Genomic DNA, 20259 nt, shown 5'->3' with positions numbered 1-20259 from the left:
CCCAGATAAGGCTAAAAGACGCAATTTTCCCGGCTTGTATAGCTAATGCGCATGCGCGTTCTCGAGTTGATTGACAGGCGATGTCTATATCTAAAAGGTGATTGGCTCTTTTACCTGTAAGGCGGGACTTCCTTTCTACATCCGTTGACCGATGAGCATTTCAATTTCTCTCGTTCATACATTTTAATAGAAGTGGCCCGTCTCTGCTAAGTAACTCTGATTTAATTTATGCTGTACTGCACTAATGTCAGTCATTGTTGTCTAACGTTTATTAAAATAATCATTATTTTAAAAATAAATAATAATAATAATAATAATAATAATAATAATAATAATAAAATAAATAAAAATAAGAGAACGTTCCGTATGTTATTTTAAGGTTGTCATACAAAAACCTCCCTGCAACGTTCTGGGAACATTAGTTTGTGGTTTAAAAAAAAACGGAACTACCTTAAGAGAACGTTAGGAATTGGTTCCCAAAAAAATAACCAAACGGGAACCTTACGCTAACATTAGGGGAACATTTTGAGAGTTAAATGGGGTAAAAAAAATAAAAAATAAAAAAAATAAAAATAAATAAATAAATAAATAAATAAATAAAATAAATAAAATATATATATATATATATATATATATATATATATATATATATATATATATATATATATATATATGTATGTGTTTAGTTATAGTGGATGTGTTGTCATGTAGGCCATAAACTTGACTGTTTTTTATTTTATTATCCGCAGCGCCTCGCTTGAACTTTACCTGATGACGGTTGACGAATGTCTCAAACCCTAGTGAGCCGCCTACGTAGACAGCGTGTTTGACCCTACTATGCGCGTGCTGCATTTGTGTTTGATAGCGCCGCCCTGCGGTCTAGATAGGCGGCTCACTAGAGTTTGAGACAACGCCAGATTTGTTGGATTTCATAGCGAAAGCGCTCCGTCCGCGACGGCTGAGTGAAAGTTGGAAATCCCGCTCGCTTCAGATTACCGGGAATCCCGCTTCACATTCACAGCACGGACTTTATGCGTCGCTTTTGTCAGTTTATATCGCCTTTACTTCAAATTCCGGAAGTTTGTGACCAGGTATGATCGGTAAGTATCATGGTTTGGCAACAGTGCTTTTTGTAAATTTAGTTTCTCTTAGTTTTTATTGGACAACGACACTATTTTACGTTTGCATAAGGAGAATGTACAATAACTTGGAAACTTCAATACATTATATGCAGGGGTTTAATTGGGGGTTTTCAAACTTTTTGATGCCAAGGACCCGCAAATATCCCTGCGAGGGACCCCCTTCCTAAAATAATGAAGTATAAAGACCAATTTGAGAAAACTGTAAAGCAGGGGCGGAGTTAGGAGGTGGCCAGGGGTGTCCGTGGCCCCCCTATTACAGAAGCCTGGCCACCCCACTCAAAGCTGCACCTCTCCGTCCCGGGCATCCTGTATCCACTCCTATCTGTTTTTGTATCCACATGCCTCTGACAATGAAAACTGGCGAGGGAACACACTTGGGGTAAAAGGATATTTAAGTAATATTCGGTCCCACCAGGATTTCGCGGCACTTTTTCCTGATTTTTGCGGCCCAAAATAACTGAATTTGCTCCGGCTTTTCTCCAATTTTGCGGTATTTTTTGTGTTGTTTTGCAGTGAAAACTCTCAAATCATCATTATATACCTCTGTAATTGTGGTAATTACATTGTAAATGCAATTACGTGTAAATATTTTAATGCACAATAACTTTCTATGCAGTTAGCAAAAAAAAAAAAAAAAAAAACATAAATAAATACAATTATGGTTCATATATTTGAGCATTTATGTACACATTTAAATTCCACAAATGTTTCGAAAAATTTATGAAAATGGCAGTTATATTTTGAAATATATGTTGCATATATGTGACCTTTTTTATTTGAGTAAAAAAACATTTATAAGCATTTATTATCAGCATATAAGCATATTGCTATTTTCAGATTCGTAGCCTACTGTATTAATAGCACTTCAAATTCTAATCACATTTTATTACACAGCTAATGGGGATTTTATGTGAATGTTAGGGATTCTTTGTATAAACGTGGTTTTTGTGACTCATTCGCTGCACCCAGGGTTACGATTAAACGCTAGTTGTGATGTATGTGTGCTGTCTGCGGTCCCGCAAAAGTTTAGAAGGATTTTGATTGTGAACGCGCAACGTGGAGGAGACGAGACGGAGACACTTACACTGTTACTATGGAGATGATACAATAGCAGCTGTGCATTTACATATGTTGCGACTGCGTAAACAGTTTCAAACATGTATTTTGCCGCTGTCAAACACGAAGGAAAATGATGCAGAACATTTGCGGAAATTATAAAAAATTGCAAGCTGCCGCAGTTAATGCAGAAATGCAGAATTTGCAAGAATCCTGGAGTGACTGAATATTGTGTAAATATAGCGACAATAGTTACAGGGCTAATACTGTTGCTTTTTTGAGTAATAAATTAAGATTAGGGTTAACCGTTATCTGTTAATTTCAATCAAGTATTTTATAACAAATTAATCTCCATTGTGATTAGATCAGTCAAGTTGAACTTTAAACATTCTTCGTAACAAATCTATTCGCCCCACTTAAAAAAACAAACAAACCTGTTTTATAGGGGGCTTTTTACCCCAAATACTTTAATTTATTCGACAGCTATTAAAATACTTTTGATTTAATAACCTTGAACAAAACAGAAAATTAGGGGTGGGGGAAAAAAATATTGATTTTCTAAAGCATCGCGATCTTCATTTGAACGATATCGATTCTTAAAACCCAAGATCGATCTTTTACTCTATGCGCAACTCTCCACTACAATGAGAGGAAATCACTCACATTTGCAACCAATTTTTACGCTATGCGACTAAAAATGTATATATTTGGCAACTGGCTGGTAAATGTTAAGACCACGCGGCCGATTTGTCATTGAATAATGTCTCTTTTAATACTCTTTCTGTTCTTTACAGTCATGTGTTGATTAAAAACAACAACAAATAAACATTTAATTGTAATCAGGCATAGCACAGATGAGATAAAGAACACTCATTATCATGCGCTAATTTACAGACGCTGCCGGTTTTCTTAAAGAGACAGTACCGATTTTCAACAAATCAATGTAAATACCAGTAAATAATAAAAATTATGAAATTAAACAATAATATAATATATGCAATATAATATCATATTTATTGATTAAAAACATTGATTTGTTCTTTTTTTTATTTTTTTACAAAGTTCATAAAAATTTAGTTTGAGTTTTTAGTGAAAATGGATCTTAAACATCTTATTTAGTTTTATTTTTTTTACTACTTTAACCTGGTTTTATGGGCAGTGGTGGCTCAGCGGTTAAGGCTCTGGGTTACAAGCCCCAGCACTGCCAAGATGCCACTGTTGGGCCCTTGAGTAAGGCCCCTGACCCTATCTGCTCCAGGGGTGCTGTATCATGGCTGACCCTGCACTCTGACCCCAGCTTAACTGGGATATGTGAAAAAAAAAGAATTTCACTGTATATGTGCAAATGTATAATGTGTGATAAATAAATATAATTATTATTATTATTTTCACCATGAAAATAGCCATAGAAAGACATTGTTTACAGAAATGGCGTCTTTCTTAAAGAGACAGTACCGGTTTTTTAGCATGTGCTCAACAAATAAATGTAAATACCAGTAAATAGTACAAATTCTGAAATTAAACAATAAACATGTTACAAAAAATAATATATGAAATATAATATATTATTTATTGATTGAATACATGGATGTTTTTATATATATATATATAAAAAAAGCCAAAATGTGACCAAAATAATGAAAAACTTATAAAATATAATTAGTAAATTAGTATTTTCTTAATGTATCTAGTTAGAAGGTCCCCTGTAATTCACAGCATTAGATGGGAGATAATTTATTTCATATGTAAGCAAAAGGGACATTATAACTGAAATAAACCCATATGAATCCATATGGAATTGAATCGAAACTGGAGTGGAATTGAATCAGGAAATCTCTATCAATACCCAGCCCTACTGAAAATGATAAATAAGTATTTCACCTGAAAATAAATGTGATAGTTTTAGTGATTCTCATTAGCTACATACATTTGCAAAATTATAGAAATAATTAAATATGACATAAAATTACCTTAAAATCAAACTGTAGACATTGCACACAATGTCTAAAGTACGTTTAGCCCCGTTGTACCCCGTCTGGAAAATATAGGTAGTCTACTTTGTTTTAAATTGACAGTATATTTTTTAAATGCAAAAACCTGAAGAGAAACATTTAGATTAAACTGAAAAGACAATGATGTCAAATTCAGTAAATAAAGTGTTTTTTTTGTGGTTTTTAATTTATGAGCACTTTGAAAACCCCTGGTTTTACACTTTTAGTGATCGATATTTCAGCCATTTTGAAATTATCAACCAATAACGGTGTACACCTGACAGATTAACAGAAGTGTTAACCTGTCAGGTGTACACAATTTTCTGCTTTCAAATGTTTAGTGAATAAATAGGGTGTAAATGAAATTTTGTGTACATCTTTTATTTGTAAATAGATATATCTTATATACTGTATATTTTGGCCTCCCTGCTCTCTAGATATCACTATCAACAAACATCCTCAGTTTATTATACTCTGTATGATAGACCCCTAAATAAACATTCAGCTCGTCTGACCTGCAGGCGTCCTGCGAGTGTTTTGCACTCAAGAATGTTGCACCTGTAATTATACAGAGGCGTGTTGAAAGTTTCGATTGCATATAGTGGAAGGTGTCAGTGTGTGGAACGCTCTCTTGAGTAGTGTATGTAAGGTGTGACACTTCACCTGAAAGTCTGCTCTTTACAGGTAAGCGGATTTATTATATTGCATTCTCTATGCAATAACAATAAACTAATTTAATAATCGAATTTGGTGTGCAGAATGACAATTACAAGGTGCAATCTAGAGCTTTGCTATAATACCATAATTCTGTTCGTTTATATACATCCTATACATGCCATGGTGTTGTCAAGATGTGTTTTGAAATGCCTTGGCACAATGTAAATGCCATTTAAGTTTCCATTTGGACATAGTACCATGGTAATACCATAGTCTATGAATATGATGCCATAGTGTGTATCAGAGTACTATGGTAGTACCCTCCTTTGGGTTTATATCTAAACTGGTTTTACAAGGAGATTTGTTGGTGTTTTAATAAAGGACAATGAAATTGAGTCATGACTTATGCAAAGTGGGTTTGTGGCAGGATGTGGAAGCTACTGTATTTCATTGACATACAAATTCTTCTTCTATTTGTCAAACACTCTGTGATTTGCTGTAACGCTGAGAATACGTGGAAGGAGCATGTTAGCAGGGGTTATTGTGTTGGTAAAGGGGTCTGCGGCGGCGAGTTATTGCAGAGTCAAGGAGAAAATAATTAACAAGGCATTGTAAATAAAGACTGTGCTGAGACTCATCAGTTCGTCCCGGCAGTGTTGGCGAAGCAGGATGTTTTGTGCTGTCTAATCTCTACAGCCACTCCTCTGCAATTACCAACGATTTCTGACTCAGAGTTTTTTCCGTTCAGCTGTATCGCCTGCGCTGTTGTATATTATGTCACTCTTGGTTTTCTTTTCATATCTCTTTTAAGTTTATCTCAATTACCCATCCACCACAGAACTTTCACATCTACATTCTGTCCTACTCGTTGCTAAAACACCATTTATCATCGTTGACTTGGACCTTCAACGGCTTCCTCTCCTGAATACTGTTCACGCCTCTGAAAAAAGACCATCCGTATATGAGTTGGATTTTAGATAAAGAACAGATTAGATTGCATTTTTGCTTGTTTGCTGCACATGTCGACTAGTATTAGTTAACAAAATCAATCTTGAGACATTTGAAAAAACAAAGTAATTAGTTACTGCAATCGAATTACTTTCAGTACAAAAATCAGTTTGATGCATTACATTTAAAATCATCGCTGTTTACACCTGCTCGCTTAAATGCGTCTCCTGTGACCTCTTGTGTTCAGATTTAGAGGGAAGGGTCTCTGATTTCATGATGACATACATCAGTTGCTATGTCATTTTGTTACTACGTGATAATAAACCACGCAAAAGTCAGAAAAGACAAGGATAGCGTGAACAAAACCAGCGCGCTGTTTCTCCCAGATGTAGTTGAAATTTAATCTAAGCACAAACACAACATTTAAAGCAAAATTATCAGTTGTTTTAGCTGAGTACCTGTATTAACTGAGATTCAGATGTGTGTGCTTCTCATCTGTGTCTCTGCATGTTGATATCAGACACACTGAAGTAGATCCGTGAAGTCGATCGGACGTTTTTTTTAACATTGTGCGACCCCTCGTCGACATACATGGACGTTGTATTTTGGCTTCGCTATATGCAACGCATAATTTCATTTCATTTAAACCGACTGATCTCAGTTCAGGAGACTCTGTGCTGGCAGTAAAGTGTTAAACGTTTGTCTTTTTTGTCGTGGATTACTTTTGTAGTGGATTACTCTTTTTTTTTCAGTAATTACCCAACACTGGACTGCACAAATTACCATTCATAATCTTGGATTTATTATACATGTTTAGCGGTTCCTCCTGAAAAGTATAAGGACACTTATAGGGCTTTTCCACTGCACGGTACAACTCGACTTGACTCGACTCTGCCCGCTTTTTGGGGGTTTTCCACTGTGGATAGTACCTGGTACCTGATATTTTTTAGTACCACCTTAGTCAAGGTTCCAAGCGAGCCGAGCCGATACTAACTGTGACGTCAAAACCCTGCAGATCACTGATTGGTCAGAGAGAATCGTCACTACCAGCGTCACTGGATTTGCGACACGGGACATCAACCCGCTAGTTTTAAAGTTAACAACAGCGACAGCAATAGCATAGACTTTCTAATTGTAAAAAGAAATGGCTGTGCGCAAAACCACGCCGTGGTCAATAAACGAGGTGCAGACGTTCCTCTCGTTAGCGACGAACGAAACAACGCTAAACGAAAAAGACTTACAGGAAGTGTCTCAGCTGTTGGCCGCACACGGCTACTACCGGACCTACCAACAGTGTAGGGAAAAGTTAAAAAAAACTTAAGTGACTACAGAACCATCAAGGACCACAACAGCCGGAGTGGTTCAAACAGAAGAAAGTGAAAGTGGTTCGACCAAATGGACCGGCGAGCAATGGGAGGGAGAGTGCCCTGGACTCGGTGTTGTTGGAGTCCACGATGGAGGATAGTACGTTTTGTTACGTTAACTCTACATTCTGCTTGAAAGCTTCACTTTATTTAGTTGACCAGCTACTGGAAAGCTTGCTTCTAAAACAACCAGGCCAATTTAACTGTTACACTTGTGTAAAATCACCATGCAACAACTGCTTTATGCAGCACAATGAGCTAGTAGCTAACAGCTAGCGATCGTGTTATTGTTTATGGTCAGTAATGTTTGTGTCGCATTTAAGATGATGTCACGGCAGTAGAGGCGGTGCAACTATAACGATCAGCCTATAATCCCACCCATGTTGAGGCGGCACAAAACCGCAGTGGAAAAGCAAGCTCAGAAAAGTAAAGTGAGCAGAGTCGAGTCGAGTCGAACCGTAACGCGCAGTGGAAAAGTGCCATAAAGCAGAGCGCTAGGTTTTGGAACAGACCCATAGCGGGCTGTCGTTTCTCAATTAAATGTGAAATCAACATATTGCTTCCGAATGTTCATGTATCCTGTAATCGAAAACTTTCTACCAAATTACTGACAAGCGGCACTCCAACCTTCTTTGCATCAATTCAGATGTGTTCACCATTTTTTTAGTATTGCATCATTTACAACAAAACACAACTCGCTTTTGGCGCCACTCTGTGGACATTTCACCCATAAAGTGGAGCTCATTCGTGCACATACGTTAACACTTCTAGCTTCGGCCACTAAGAGTCAGTGATTCGATTTTCAGTAAGCACAGACCGATTTTAGCAGCAAAATGTTCGACCAGTGTGATTAGTCTATTAATCTGTGATTAAACAACACTTGTTAAACTAGCTAAAGTGTTGACGAGAGTTTTGCTTTGAGCATAATACCATCAGCATTATGATACGTACTAAATTAAAGAAGCAAGGCCTAATTTTGATCAAGACTACTTACATTAAATATACATGATATATAATACACACTCTAGTCATGAGGACCTTTACTATATTCATTTGTAAACAAACTATTGTATGTGCCGCTCAGTGAGGTTTGGAGTTATTCTTGGAGTCCAATCACTTTCAGTGTGTGTGGAAACATGAAACCGGCCTGTGACATTTAAGAAGCCACTTCCTCCTCCAGATCTCTCTGTGTATCAGTCTGTGTTTTGAACTCATCGTATCAAGAGTTTTATAATTATCCATGTTGCTCTGAGTTCTAGTTTCCTAATAAGGTTTGGGTAGGGGGAACGGAGAGGGCCGAGAGAGGCTGGGAAACGGTTTGGGTGATGGCATACAGCGAGTCTGTTCCCACACTCAGTATTGTTGGATATGTGTGTGTAGTGGCGGTAAGAGCGAACAAGAGTGACTCGGGGTGGAGAGGACTTGTGAAGTTCACAGAGCGTCGAATACAAAGGCTTCAATGGATACAACATTTAGAGTTCATTTACACTGAATTGTGGCCTTGTTGTACACCTACACCTGTACAAGCTACAGAGAAACTCGCTGCCACTACAGTGGTATTGAATGGGTCTCTTTCATTTTTACTTTCATCTTCATTGCCTTTTCTGTGGTCATTTTTTTTAACAAAGATCCTTTCCAGATTTCATGTTCAATTGATACTCTCCACAACAATGCCAGAAATGTACTTTTTTATTAAGCAGACATTGATTGATATTGTTTGTTAGCAGTTCATACAGTTTATTTTAATGTTTAAAGGAACAGTTCACCAAGAAATTAGAATTCTGTCATCATTATTCACCCTCATGTCGTTCTGAACACTTATGACTTTCTTCCATTCCTTTCTTTAAAAAAAGCACAAGTCTCTTTTACAGTGAGTCACTTACAATGGAAGTCAATGGTGCCAATCCGTAAACATTAAAATACTCACTTGTTTCAAAAGTATAGACACAAGACGTAAACAATATGTGTAAAATCACTTACTAACCATTTCTGTGTAAAGTTGTATTCCATTTTACAACTGCGTTGTCATGATGACGCAGCGCTGTAAACCCTAATGTGACCGTAAAAATGATTTTTACAACTTTACAGCTCGAATAATACACAAGTGTTACAGAATAATTCATGTTAATGCTTTTATAAAATTATAAGCATCACATTTCTGCCTTTAAACCCTCCAAAAATTGGCCCCAATGACTTCAATTGTAAGTGTCTCACTGTAACCTCCATTTTTGCTTAAGGACGAGTCGAAACTAATTTTTTGTGGAAATCAACTTGAGGTCGACCGATAGTGGATTTTACCTATACCGATAACTAAGGTGGTCGGAAAGGCCGATAGCCGATTAATTAATCCGTTTTTAAAAATCAATTTATAGAATTAGTCTTTCCTTACTATGACGGGAACAGACATTGAGGCTACAAGAGTCCAAAATAATTAAAATCCCAAAAGCAGTTTATTGTGAAACCAAAATCTCAATTATAACTAGAAAAATTAAGATTTAGTGCATAAGTCTGAAATATATGAGGGACTCTTATTTTAAAATGACAGAGACTTGGCTAACTTACAATGCTCTAGATGCAAGTGTTTACCAAATAACACTTTTTACAGTCTATATATTCACCAGATAAAGAGTTTATATGTATATGTTTCACCAGATGAGGTTTATGGATGAGGAATAAAACAATTAGGAAAAAAAGAAACTATCTTTATTCTTAGTATAAAAAAAATAAAAACAAAAATAAGAAAATGTCAACACCATGTATATTATTATCAATTATATAAGGTGTATTTACTCATAGGGATGCACCGATCCAATATTGAAGGTTTTAGACGGATGGGGTATCGGTCCGACGAGCCCGATCCAAATCCGATACTGTGTGTTAGTCATGTTCGTTACTGTCAAGCTCAAAAAATGACATAAAAGAACCATAAAAACACTATTAAACTAGTGACTCGTGCATTTTATTCACACCCACTTGAAGATGTGCGATAGCTCTGTGAATCGCAAAAGGCTGTGTTTAATAAGTAAATATATAAAATGCACATGAAGCTCCAGCGCGTCAGTGAATGGCGCTGCTCTGTTGACACACACGCGGCTATTTTTAGCCTTCACAGCGGTGCGCAATATTTGAGCGCTACTCACGTACAACATCTCAGATGTAGATGCTCAAAAGTTCGGGTCACTTATAATATGCATTTAGAACGGCACCGGAGATGCTTTTTTTTTTTTTTTTTTTAACAGAATTTGAAAAAGAAGTGAATTACTTGCTTATAAACAGACACATACAGGACTTCCTGGAGAGTTCAGAATGTCAAAATAAAAGTCAGAGGGTTTTAAAGTTATATATTATTAAAATATATTATTATTATTATTATTATTATTATCATTTGTTTACAAATTATAATAAAATTTAAGTTGAATGGGTTCCAAAAAATAATACTGGAATTACTGTTAATTTTGCTGCTACATTATCCAATATACTAGTTAACAAAAAAAGTTTTTCTTAATAAGCTATACATTTATATTGAAATAATGTGTAGTTAGAGGTTTGTGTTTCTTTACATATTAAAGAGCACACCCAATTAGTTCCACACAATAATGTAAAGATATTCTAAACTGATTATGCAAAAAACACAACACTGGTATCAGATCGGGTTCGGTGTTGGCCGATACTGAGATTTCCGATATCGGGATCGGATCGGAAGAGAAAAAGTGGTATCGGTGCATCCCTATTTACTCATACATTTATATATATTAGAGGTAGACCGATATATCAGTTTGACCAATTAAACAGTGCCGATAGTTGCTTTTTGGAACTATCGGTTATGCCGTCTTACACGGGAGCGTATCTGTGTTCCCAGGGGTCTATGTTCCCAGGGTCCTATGTTCTTAGGGTCCTATGTTCACAGGGTTCTATGTTCCCAGGGTCCTATGTTCACAGGGTTCTATGTTCCCAAGGTTCTATGTTCCCAGGGTCCTATGTTCCCAGGGTTCTATGTTCTCAGGGTCCTATGTTCACAGGGTTCTATGTTCCCAGAGTTCTATGTTCCCAGGGTCCTATGTTCACAGGGTTCTGTGTTCCCAGGGTTCTATGTTCCCAGGGTCCTATGTTCCCAGGGTTCGATGTTCTCAGGGTCCTATGTTCACAAGGTTCTAAATTCCCAGGGTCCTATGTTCCCAGGGTTCTATGTTCCCAGGGTCCTATGTTCTCAGGGTCCTATGTTCACAGGGTTCTATGTTCCCAGGGTCCTATGTTCACAGGGTTCTATGTTCCCAAGGTTCTATGTTCCCAGGGTCCTATGTTCCCAGGGTTCTATGTTCTCAGGGTCCTATGTTCACAGGGTTCTATGTTCTCAGAGTTCTATGTTCCCAGGGTCCTATGTTCACAGGGTTCTGTGTTCCCAGGGTTCTATGTTCACAGGGTCCTATGTTCCCAGGGTTCGATGTTCTCAGGGTCCTATGTTCACAAGGTTCTAAATTCCCAGGGTTCTATGTTCCCAGGGTCCTATGTTCCCAGGGTTCTATGTTCCCAGGGTCCTATGTTCTCAGGGTCCTATGTTCACAGGGTTCTATGTTCCCAGGGTCCTATGTTCACAGGGTTCTATGTTCCCAAGGTTCTATGTTCCCAGGGTCCTATGTTCCCAGAGTTCTATGTTCTCTGGGTCCTATGTTCACAGGGTTCTATGTTCCCAGAGTTCTATGTTCCCAGGGTCCTATGTTCACAGGGTTCTGTGTTCCCAGGGTTCTATGTTCCCAGGGTCCTATGTTCCCAGGGTTCGATGTTCTCAGGGTCCTATGTTCACAAGGTTCTAAATTCCCAGGGTCCTATGTTCCCAGGGTCCTATGTTCCCAGGGTTCTATGTTCCCAGGGTCCTATGTTCTCAGGGTCCTATGTTCACAGGGTTCTATGTTCCCAGGGTCCTATGTTCTCAGGGTCCTATGTTCACAGGGTTCTATGTTCCCAGGGTCCTATGTTCACAGGGTTCTATGTTCCCAAGGTTCTATGTTCCCAGGGTCCTATGTTCCCAGGGTTCTATGTTCTCAGGGTCCTATGTTCACAGGGTTCTATGTTCTCAGAGTTCTATGTTCCCAGGGTCCTATGTTCACAGGGTTCTGTGTTCCCAGGGTTCTATGTTCACAGGGTCCTATGTTCCCAGGGTTCGATGTTCCCAGGGTCCTATGTTCACAGGGTTCTATGTTCCCAAGGTTCTATGTTCCCAGGGTCCTATGTTCCCAGAGTTCTATGTTCTCTGGGTCCTATGTTCACAGGGTTCTATGTTCCCAGAGTTCTATGTTCCCAGGATCCTATGTTCCAAGGGTTCTATGTTCCCAGGGTTCTATGTTCTCAGGGTCCTATGTTCACAGGGTTCTGTGTTCCCAGGGTTCTATATTCCCAGGGTCCTATGTTCCCAGGTTTTGATGTTCTCAGGGTCCTATGTTCACAAGGTTCTAAATTCCCAGGGTTCTATCTTCCCAGGGTCCTATGTTCCCAGAGTTCTATGTTCCCAGTGTCTTATGTTCTCAGGGTCCTATGTTCCCAGGCTCCTATGTTCCCCTGATTTATATGGTAAATACTGAACACATGGAAAAGGGTCCAACACGGATCCGTATTGATGCATAACTCGACCAAACAAGGTCGGATTGGCCTCAAACTCAGGTCGATGGTAGTCCTGGTGGTACCCGAGCGGATGATGGCGGTACAACCGATATATCGGTCTACCTCTAAAATCAACATTATGCCACAAATACTGTCGATTGAGCTTAACTTATGTTGAACCTGGAATATTCCTTTAAGTAAAAATGGTGAATTTTTGAACAAAACCTGGTCACTATTTTTCATTTAATGAAAGTGAATGAGGACTGGAGCTGTCAAGATCCAAATGAGCAAAAAACAACAATAAAGTATCATAAAAGTATTTCTAATGACTCGTGGGCTATATTACAAATCTTTTGAAGTCATTATTCCGCTGTAGCTCTCAATTCAATATGGCGCCATTAGACACATAATGCGAGGTTTGATGTCAAGTACAGTAAACAGCATTGATTCTTACGAGTCTCATGACCAATTGTCATTGGCATCGAAATTGACATAGTTAAATGACTCGCCGTAAAGATCTCATACCTCCACTAACTAGTGTCCATTCCTGTTTAATTAGACCTGCCCAGACACAGTAATATGGATCCTCTGAGGAGCCAGCACAAGCCGATCCGTTTGTCCCCTTGGATAATGCGAGTGGCTGTAGGGCAAAGCCCCGCCTCTTCAGGGGCAGAGTCAGACACAGAGGGGAGCAGCACGGAGAGTGAATGGGTAAGCGCAAGCTTTCATCTGATAATCAGAACAGAAATCAACTTAACCAGCTCCATCTACTAGTGTTTAAACCACACCCAAACTCTCGTTCTCTTCTCCAGTCTCGCATCAAACAAGCAGATGGCAACTCGCCGCATTTCCTGACGTCTCCCTCTATGCTGCAGCGACGCATCACGGAGCTCGACCAGCAGCGAGAGGAGCTGAAGATCGAGGTGAGTAGAGAAATGCTCTGGTCTTATATTCTGTCATCACTGTGGAGTAAGAGTGACTCTGTCTTTTGCAGCTGCAGCTGGAGGTCGCATTGCTGCGAGGCGAGCTGCAGACAGAGCAGGAGCATCTGCGCAGACATACGGAGCAGCTGCATATGTTGCAGGAAAAAGACAGGCGATGGGCCAGCAGACAGAAGGTATGGGGAATTTACTAAGAATGAATTGCGCTCGCTGGTAGCGTTGTCTATTTGCACATGCTGTTGCAGTTGATCTCCACACCACAGTTTTCCATATTGCAGGCAGTTTTGATCTGTTGTGATCTGTCATACTTCATTGGGACTGTACAGCATCAACCCAGCACTGAGGTCCACACACCTGAATCGGCTCGTAAAATTGTTGAAAGTGTGCTCGACTGGACCGCGCATCCGGATATTTGCCCGGTTAAAATGCTTTTCTCCATAATTTTATGACTAACTGCTGCCATCATTTCTAAAAAATTTACACAAACGTCTTATAAATAAATAAAATTAAATTTACTGTCTGCTTTTTGTGGGCGTTTCACAGCGCAAGGTTAATTGCACCAAGTAAATAGTGCTGGCTTTTGTGAATATGGCACATTTAATAATAAACCCTAATTTGCACAACACGGAGGCATGTTTGCGTTGAAAATAATGACTATAGCCCATTTCACACAGAGATCCCGGGATGAATCCTGGAAAAGTTGTTCCGGCAACTGTTATGAGACTTCAAGATTTTGTTCATTCACACTGCCCGAGTTTTCCCTTCATTTGTGCTCGCATTAACACACATCGTGGGACAATCGTAAAGACAAAAGTGACATTGCGTTGTGATTTTATTCCGGCAGATAGGCCTACTTTTATAAATAACTCATAAGATCATTTTTGTATTGTTCTATGTTGTGTGTTATTTTTATTTTTTTTCTCTCCAATTCGGAATGCCCAATTCCCAATGCGCTCTAAGTCCTCGTGGTGGTGTAGTGACTCGCCTCGATCCGGGTGGCGGAGGACAAATCTCAGTTGCCTCCACGACTGAGACCGTCAATCCGCACATCTTATCACGTGGCTTGTTGAGCGCGTTACCACGTGTGGAGGCTTCGCGCTATTCTCCACGACATCCACGCAAAACTCACCACACGCCCCACAGAGAGTGAACCACATTATGGCGACCACGAGGAGGTTACCCCATGTGACTCTACCCTACCTAGCAACCGGGCCATTGCAAGCGCTGTGGCGAATTAGTGTACCTAAACGCTAAACGCCAGAGTCAGTAAAAAACTGGTAAAAGTGTACTGTATCTGGTTGTGTTTCTTATGTATAATTAATTAGCCTACACCTACCATATTTTCACTTACATTCATCTTCACAAATTCTGTGGAATTATGTTCATAGTAGCCTACTTGTTTGGAATGTTCCCATGCATGAGATGGCACTTTTTTTGTCACAATTTACAAACTTGGTAACCATCATTAAAAAATTGTATTTATTTATTTATTTTATCCCCTTTTCTCCAAATTTGGAATGCCCAATTCCCACTACTTAGAAGGTCCTCATGGTGGCGCGGTTACTCACCTCAATCCGAGTGGCGGAGGACAAGTCTCAGTTGACCGTCAATCCGTGCATCTTATCACGTGACTCGTTGTGCATGACACCGCGGAGACTCACAGCATGTGGAGGCTCATGCTACTCTCCACGATCCACACACAACTTACCACACGCCCCATTGAGAGCAAGAACCACTAATCACGACCACGAGGAGGTTACCCCATGTGACTCTACCCTCCCTAGCAACCGGGCCAATTTGGTTGCTAAGGAGACCTGGCTGGAGTCACTCAGCACGCCCTGGATTCAAACTCGCGACTCCAGGTGTGATAGTCAGCATCAATACTCGCTGAGCTACCCAGGCCCCCAAAACTTCTCATTAACATTTTTAAATACCCAAAGTATTCCTATTTTATCACGTCAGGTTGGTGAAGCTGTAAATGTAGTCGATTTCTTTACTTGGATATTTAAAATAAAATATGGAAAGAATCCGGACTCACACAATTCCGTGAATGGGGAAAAAAGTGGCCGTATCATAGCCGAATATTTTTTAAACCCGCGGTACACAGTGAAACTGCTGAATCTCTTAGTGATAATCTAAATACATTATCACTAAGACACGCACCCTTCGCGGTATCGACTCAATCAAATTTTATGGCATTCCAGCTCCTGCTTGTGTTCACACAGAAGCCTCCCCGGAATTGAGCCCAGTGTGAACGAGGTTTATGACTTAATCAGAATACTCACACCACAGCGCTGTACCAGTGCAAATAGCACCTGATTAACTGGATTGCAGATGCTTAGTGAATAAAATGTAGATTTTTGCACTGAAATACGCCACGCAATTTCGGCTATTAGTGAATTGGTCCTTCAATCCAACTGAACATGCTTGAATGCCCTGAAGGTGAGTGTTTAACTGACGTGTCGGTCTGTCGAAATCTCAGGAGCGTGTTCGGTTGGAGGAGGAACGTCTGAAGGTGGAGCAGATGAAGAGGAAGTGTGAGGAGATGGAGAAACTGATTCCCACTCAACCAGAAGACCAGCGAGAACAACTGATCTTACAGCTACAACAGGTGGCAATAAACTCACACCTCATTTAAAGGGATAGTTTCACAATTATGTTGTTCGAAACCTGTGGAACACAAAAGGAGACGTTAGACAAAAGGTTAGTAACATTTCCAGTGAAGAGCACCATATGTGTGGTGTGTGATTGTTAACACAGTTACTGACTATATACAGTAGAGCTTTATAAATCTGTCACTGAAGCGAGACAAACATATTCAGAATTGCACATTCAGCAGGAAAAGTAAAGTTTACCCCAGGGAACATGTAGTCATGTTTGTGTTTTGTGTGTGTGGTATGTGCTCACCATACGTGCAGAACCTGATGCGGGAGTCAGTTTGCGACGTAAAACACTGGAAATGGTTCTACCTGTAAATCTGGATCTACAGAGAGACTCCACACTGACATTTCATGAGACAGTCTCGGGTCATGTGATAGTGGAGGGGTCTGGGTTTCTGTAGGGCCAACTTCAAATTAAATTAAAATATAATACAAATAATGAAGTGGTCAAAAAAATCATACCAAATACAAACATTTTACTCTCTCCAACTTTCACCATTGTTGAGAGAGAAAAAATGTAACTTTTTATCTCATAATTATGACTTAGGCTATGTTCAGACTGCAGGCAAATCAGATTTTTTCTCAAATCAGATCTTTTCAGATATTAACTGCAAGTGATCAAATCAGATTTGCGCATTCAGACATAACCAACCTATCTGCATGGGTTGTTTTGGTAACGACGTTGGTGTACCCATGTGACGATGCTTTCAAAACAGATGCGGGAAAAATGGAGGTGCATCATCTCGCTCTCCAAATAAGCGCTATGTCTAGTCGCGGTGCAGAACTCCTCCGTCGCACAAGAAAAACTCAGCGACGAGGAGACTGGTAAATATTGTGATGTTCCGTGCTGCAGTCACCGATTTATGACGTCATCGTTGTGTGTCGTGTTAAGAGTCAAAAGACCATTTGAAATCTGATATGAGCAGCCAGAGCGTCCGGACTGAGACACATCTGAAAAAAACAGATTTAAATCGCATTTGAAACCACCTCCCGATGTGGTTTGAATCAGATTGGGAAAAATCAGATTTCATGTGGTTTTTCGCTGTCCAGACTCTCAAAAACTCATCTGGATACAATCTGGATATGCAGAAAATCTGATTTTTAGTGGCAGTCTGAACAAGGCCTTAGAGTCAGCATCACATAATTGTTACTTTTTATCTCAAAATATTTACTTTTTTCTCATAATCTTGAATTTTGAACTTTTTATTTCAACATTATGACTTTTTATCTCAAAATATTTACTTTTTTCTCATAATCTTGAATTTTGAACTTTTTATTTCAACATTATGACTTTTTATCTCGTAATTTTGAATTTTATCTCATAATTTTGACTTTTTATTTCAACATTATGACTTTTTATCCCATAATTTTGAATTTTATCTCATAATTTTGAATTTTATCTCATAATTTTGACTTTTTATTTCAACATAATTACTTTTTATCTCATAATTTTGAATTTTATCTCATAATTATGAAGTTTTATTTCAACATTATGACTTTTTATCCCATAATTGTGACTTTTATCTTATAATTTTGATTTAGCATCTAATAATTTTGACTTTTTATCTAAAATTTGTACTTTGAGCTCATAATTATACCTTTTATTATCTCAAAATTATAACTTTTATCTAAAAAATGTGACTATTTCAGTATAATGACTTTTAATCTCATAATTTTGAATTTTATCTCATAATTGTGACTTTTTATTTCAAAAATGACTTTTTATCTCATAACTTTGAATTGTATCTCATAATTGTGACTTTTATCTCATAATTTTTACTTCATTTCAACATAATGACTTTTTATCTCATAATTTTGAATTTTTATTTCAACATTTTGACTTTTTATCCCATAATTGTGACTTTTATCTTATAATTTTGATTTAGCATCTAATAATTTTTACTTTTTATCTCATAATTTTGACTCTCATAATTATAATTTTTTATCTCTTAAATATGACTTATCTCATAGTTATGACTTAGTATATCATAATTATGACTGAATCTCTTAATTTCGACTTTTTATCTCAAAATTTTACTTTTTATCTCAAACAAAATGAATTTTATCTCATAAATTTTACTTTTTAATCTCATAATTATGATTTAGTATCTCATAAATTACAGCATCTCATAATTTTTACTTTTTATCTAAAACTTTTACTTTGAGCTCATAATTATAATTTTGTATCTCATAATTATGACTTTTTGTTTCAACATAATGACTTTTTATCCCATAATTTTGACTTTTATCTCATAATTTTGACATATCAAAGCTATGTGGCAGAAATGGGCTTCCATACAAATGAGATGAAATACGTTGATAAAGTATGTAATTTACTGGAAATAATAACTATAGAAAACTGTTACCATTATGTTAATTTACTCATTCTGTGATATAAGATTTAGTTCATACTGCCCAGCGCTAGTTGGTTTGGTTGTTGTGATGTATATGAACTCCCGTTTGTTTGCAGGATAAGCATGCGTTGGATGCCGCAGTGCGAGCGTTTGAAGACATGGAGTTCCACGTTCTGGAGCTGGAGAGCGGCGTGGAAGACGAGAGAGAGGAAGAGGACAATGGAAAGAGTGAGACGGTGATCGAGAGAGAGATATCTAGAGTACAACACACACTCAACACATCTCAGGTGAACGGGCGGCACCATCTCTCTCTCTCTCTCTCTCTCTTTCTGTATCTCTCTCTCTCTCTCTCTCTCTCTCTCTGAGAGAGAGACAAACAAACCAGACATCTCTAAACACATGCTTCATTGTTTCATGATCCTTAAACGCACCAGACGGAACAGTACTAGTGAATTTGTGGGTTGGATATGAGTTTTTGTGCTGTAATGTTTTCATCAGGAAGATTGTAGTTTAATTATAATGTCGCTGTGTTGCAGGAACGTGTTCAACAACTGGAGAAGCAGCTGAAGGAAATGGAGAAAGAGAGAGATAAAGAGCTGAATTCCCTCAGACAGGAGAGGAAAGAGCTGCTACACAAATCACAGAGGGTAAGACGACGTCATCGCGCTTGTTCTGTGGGAAACCGTCAGTGACAAATGTCGAAATTAAACCAGATTCATTTCTGCTCTTGCGTGATGAAACTAGATTTTTACATGATCTGAAGAGAATGTGAGTGGTGTTTTATTGCACAAAACTTAAGATGTTAGGGTGTTGCCATGCAGTTGCTAGGGTGTTCTGGGTGGTTGGTATGTGATTTCTTACTGGTCCAAGTTTAAAGTCTCCCTGAAGACTCTGTGACCCCATTTACATCTGGTATGAAGATACGTTTCGGGTGATCCGATCACAAGTGGTCAGCGCTAAATACAGGTTTAAACGGGGATCACTGAAACCACATACGTATGTGGTCAAAAATGCATGTGACCTCATCGCAACTGAGGTGTAAACACTAATCCATCCTTAATGTGTCCCGGACAGCAGTGAACCCTCACCTGTCAATCAACCCCTGTGCTAAAACAAGAGTTTAAACTTTGCTGGTTACGAGCGGCTTTAAAATGAAATAACCGTCCAATCTGAAATTTCTTCAGTGTGTCTGATATCAACATGCAGAGACACAGATGAGAAGCACACACATCTGAATCTCAGTTAATACAGTGTGGCAGGGCAGAGGGCGGGGCCGGGTCGTGACACCCGGCCCCCTAATTAGGCTGATTAAGCCCGAGAGGGATAAGGCCGACTGGAGACGGCAGTGCGACAGAGAGAGAGAGTTACGGACATCCGTCGGACACCTGTGTGTGTGTTTGTCTTTTTGATTACGTTTATCATTAAACCTTTATTTATATCGTAAAGCCGGTTCTCGCCTCCTCCTTTCCATTGACTGTGTTATATACAGGTACTCCACTTAAACAACGGATACATTTGCTCGAAATGCTGCATTTGTGTTTAGACGTTTAG

At 38.7% G+C, this 20259-nt stretch overlaps 1 protein-coding gene across 4 annotated transcripts in view; it reads left to right on the top strand.

Annotated features, from left to right (window-relative positions):
- Window positions 1-923: 923 nt before the first annotated feature.
- Window positions 924-20259, top strand: part of LOC127453643 (pleckstrin homology-like domain family B member 3) — a 38219-nt gene continuing 18883 nt past the window's right edge. For 2 of the 4 annotated variants that reach the window (XM_051720197.1, XM_051720196.1), the window contains exons 1-7: window positions 924-1100; window positions 13313-13464; window positions 13566-13676; window positions 13748-13870; window positions 16177-16305; window positions 18825-18995; window positions 19245-19355. In XM_051720197.1, the coding sequence (XP_051576157.1) occupies window positions 1094-1100; window positions 13313-13464; window positions 13566-13676; window positions 13748-13870; window positions 16177-16305; window positions 18825-18995; window positions 19245-19355 (804 nt within the window). In that variant the 5' untranslated portion in view covers window positions 924-1093. Of the gene's footprint in view, window positions 1101-4809; window positions 4874-13312; window positions 13465-13565; window positions 13677-13747; window positions 13871-16176; window positions 16306-18824; window positions 18996-19244; window positions 19356-20259 lie in introns of those variants that run through there. The other 2 variants (XM_051720199.1, XM_051720198.1) reach the window with 2 other exon arrangements.

The sequence above is a fragment of the Myxocyprinus asiaticus genome, chromosome 16, assembly GCF_019703515.2.
Source record: "Myxocyprinus asiaticus isolate MX2 ecotype Aquarium Trade chromosome 16, UBuf_Myxa_2, whole genome shotgun sequence".
In the NCBI taxonomy this organism is placed as follows: Eukaryota; Metazoa; Chordata; class Actinopteri; order Cypriniformes; family Catostomidae; genus Myxocyprinus; species Myxocyprinus asiaticus.
This window is presented reverse-complemented; position numbering and strand designations above follow the sequence as displayed.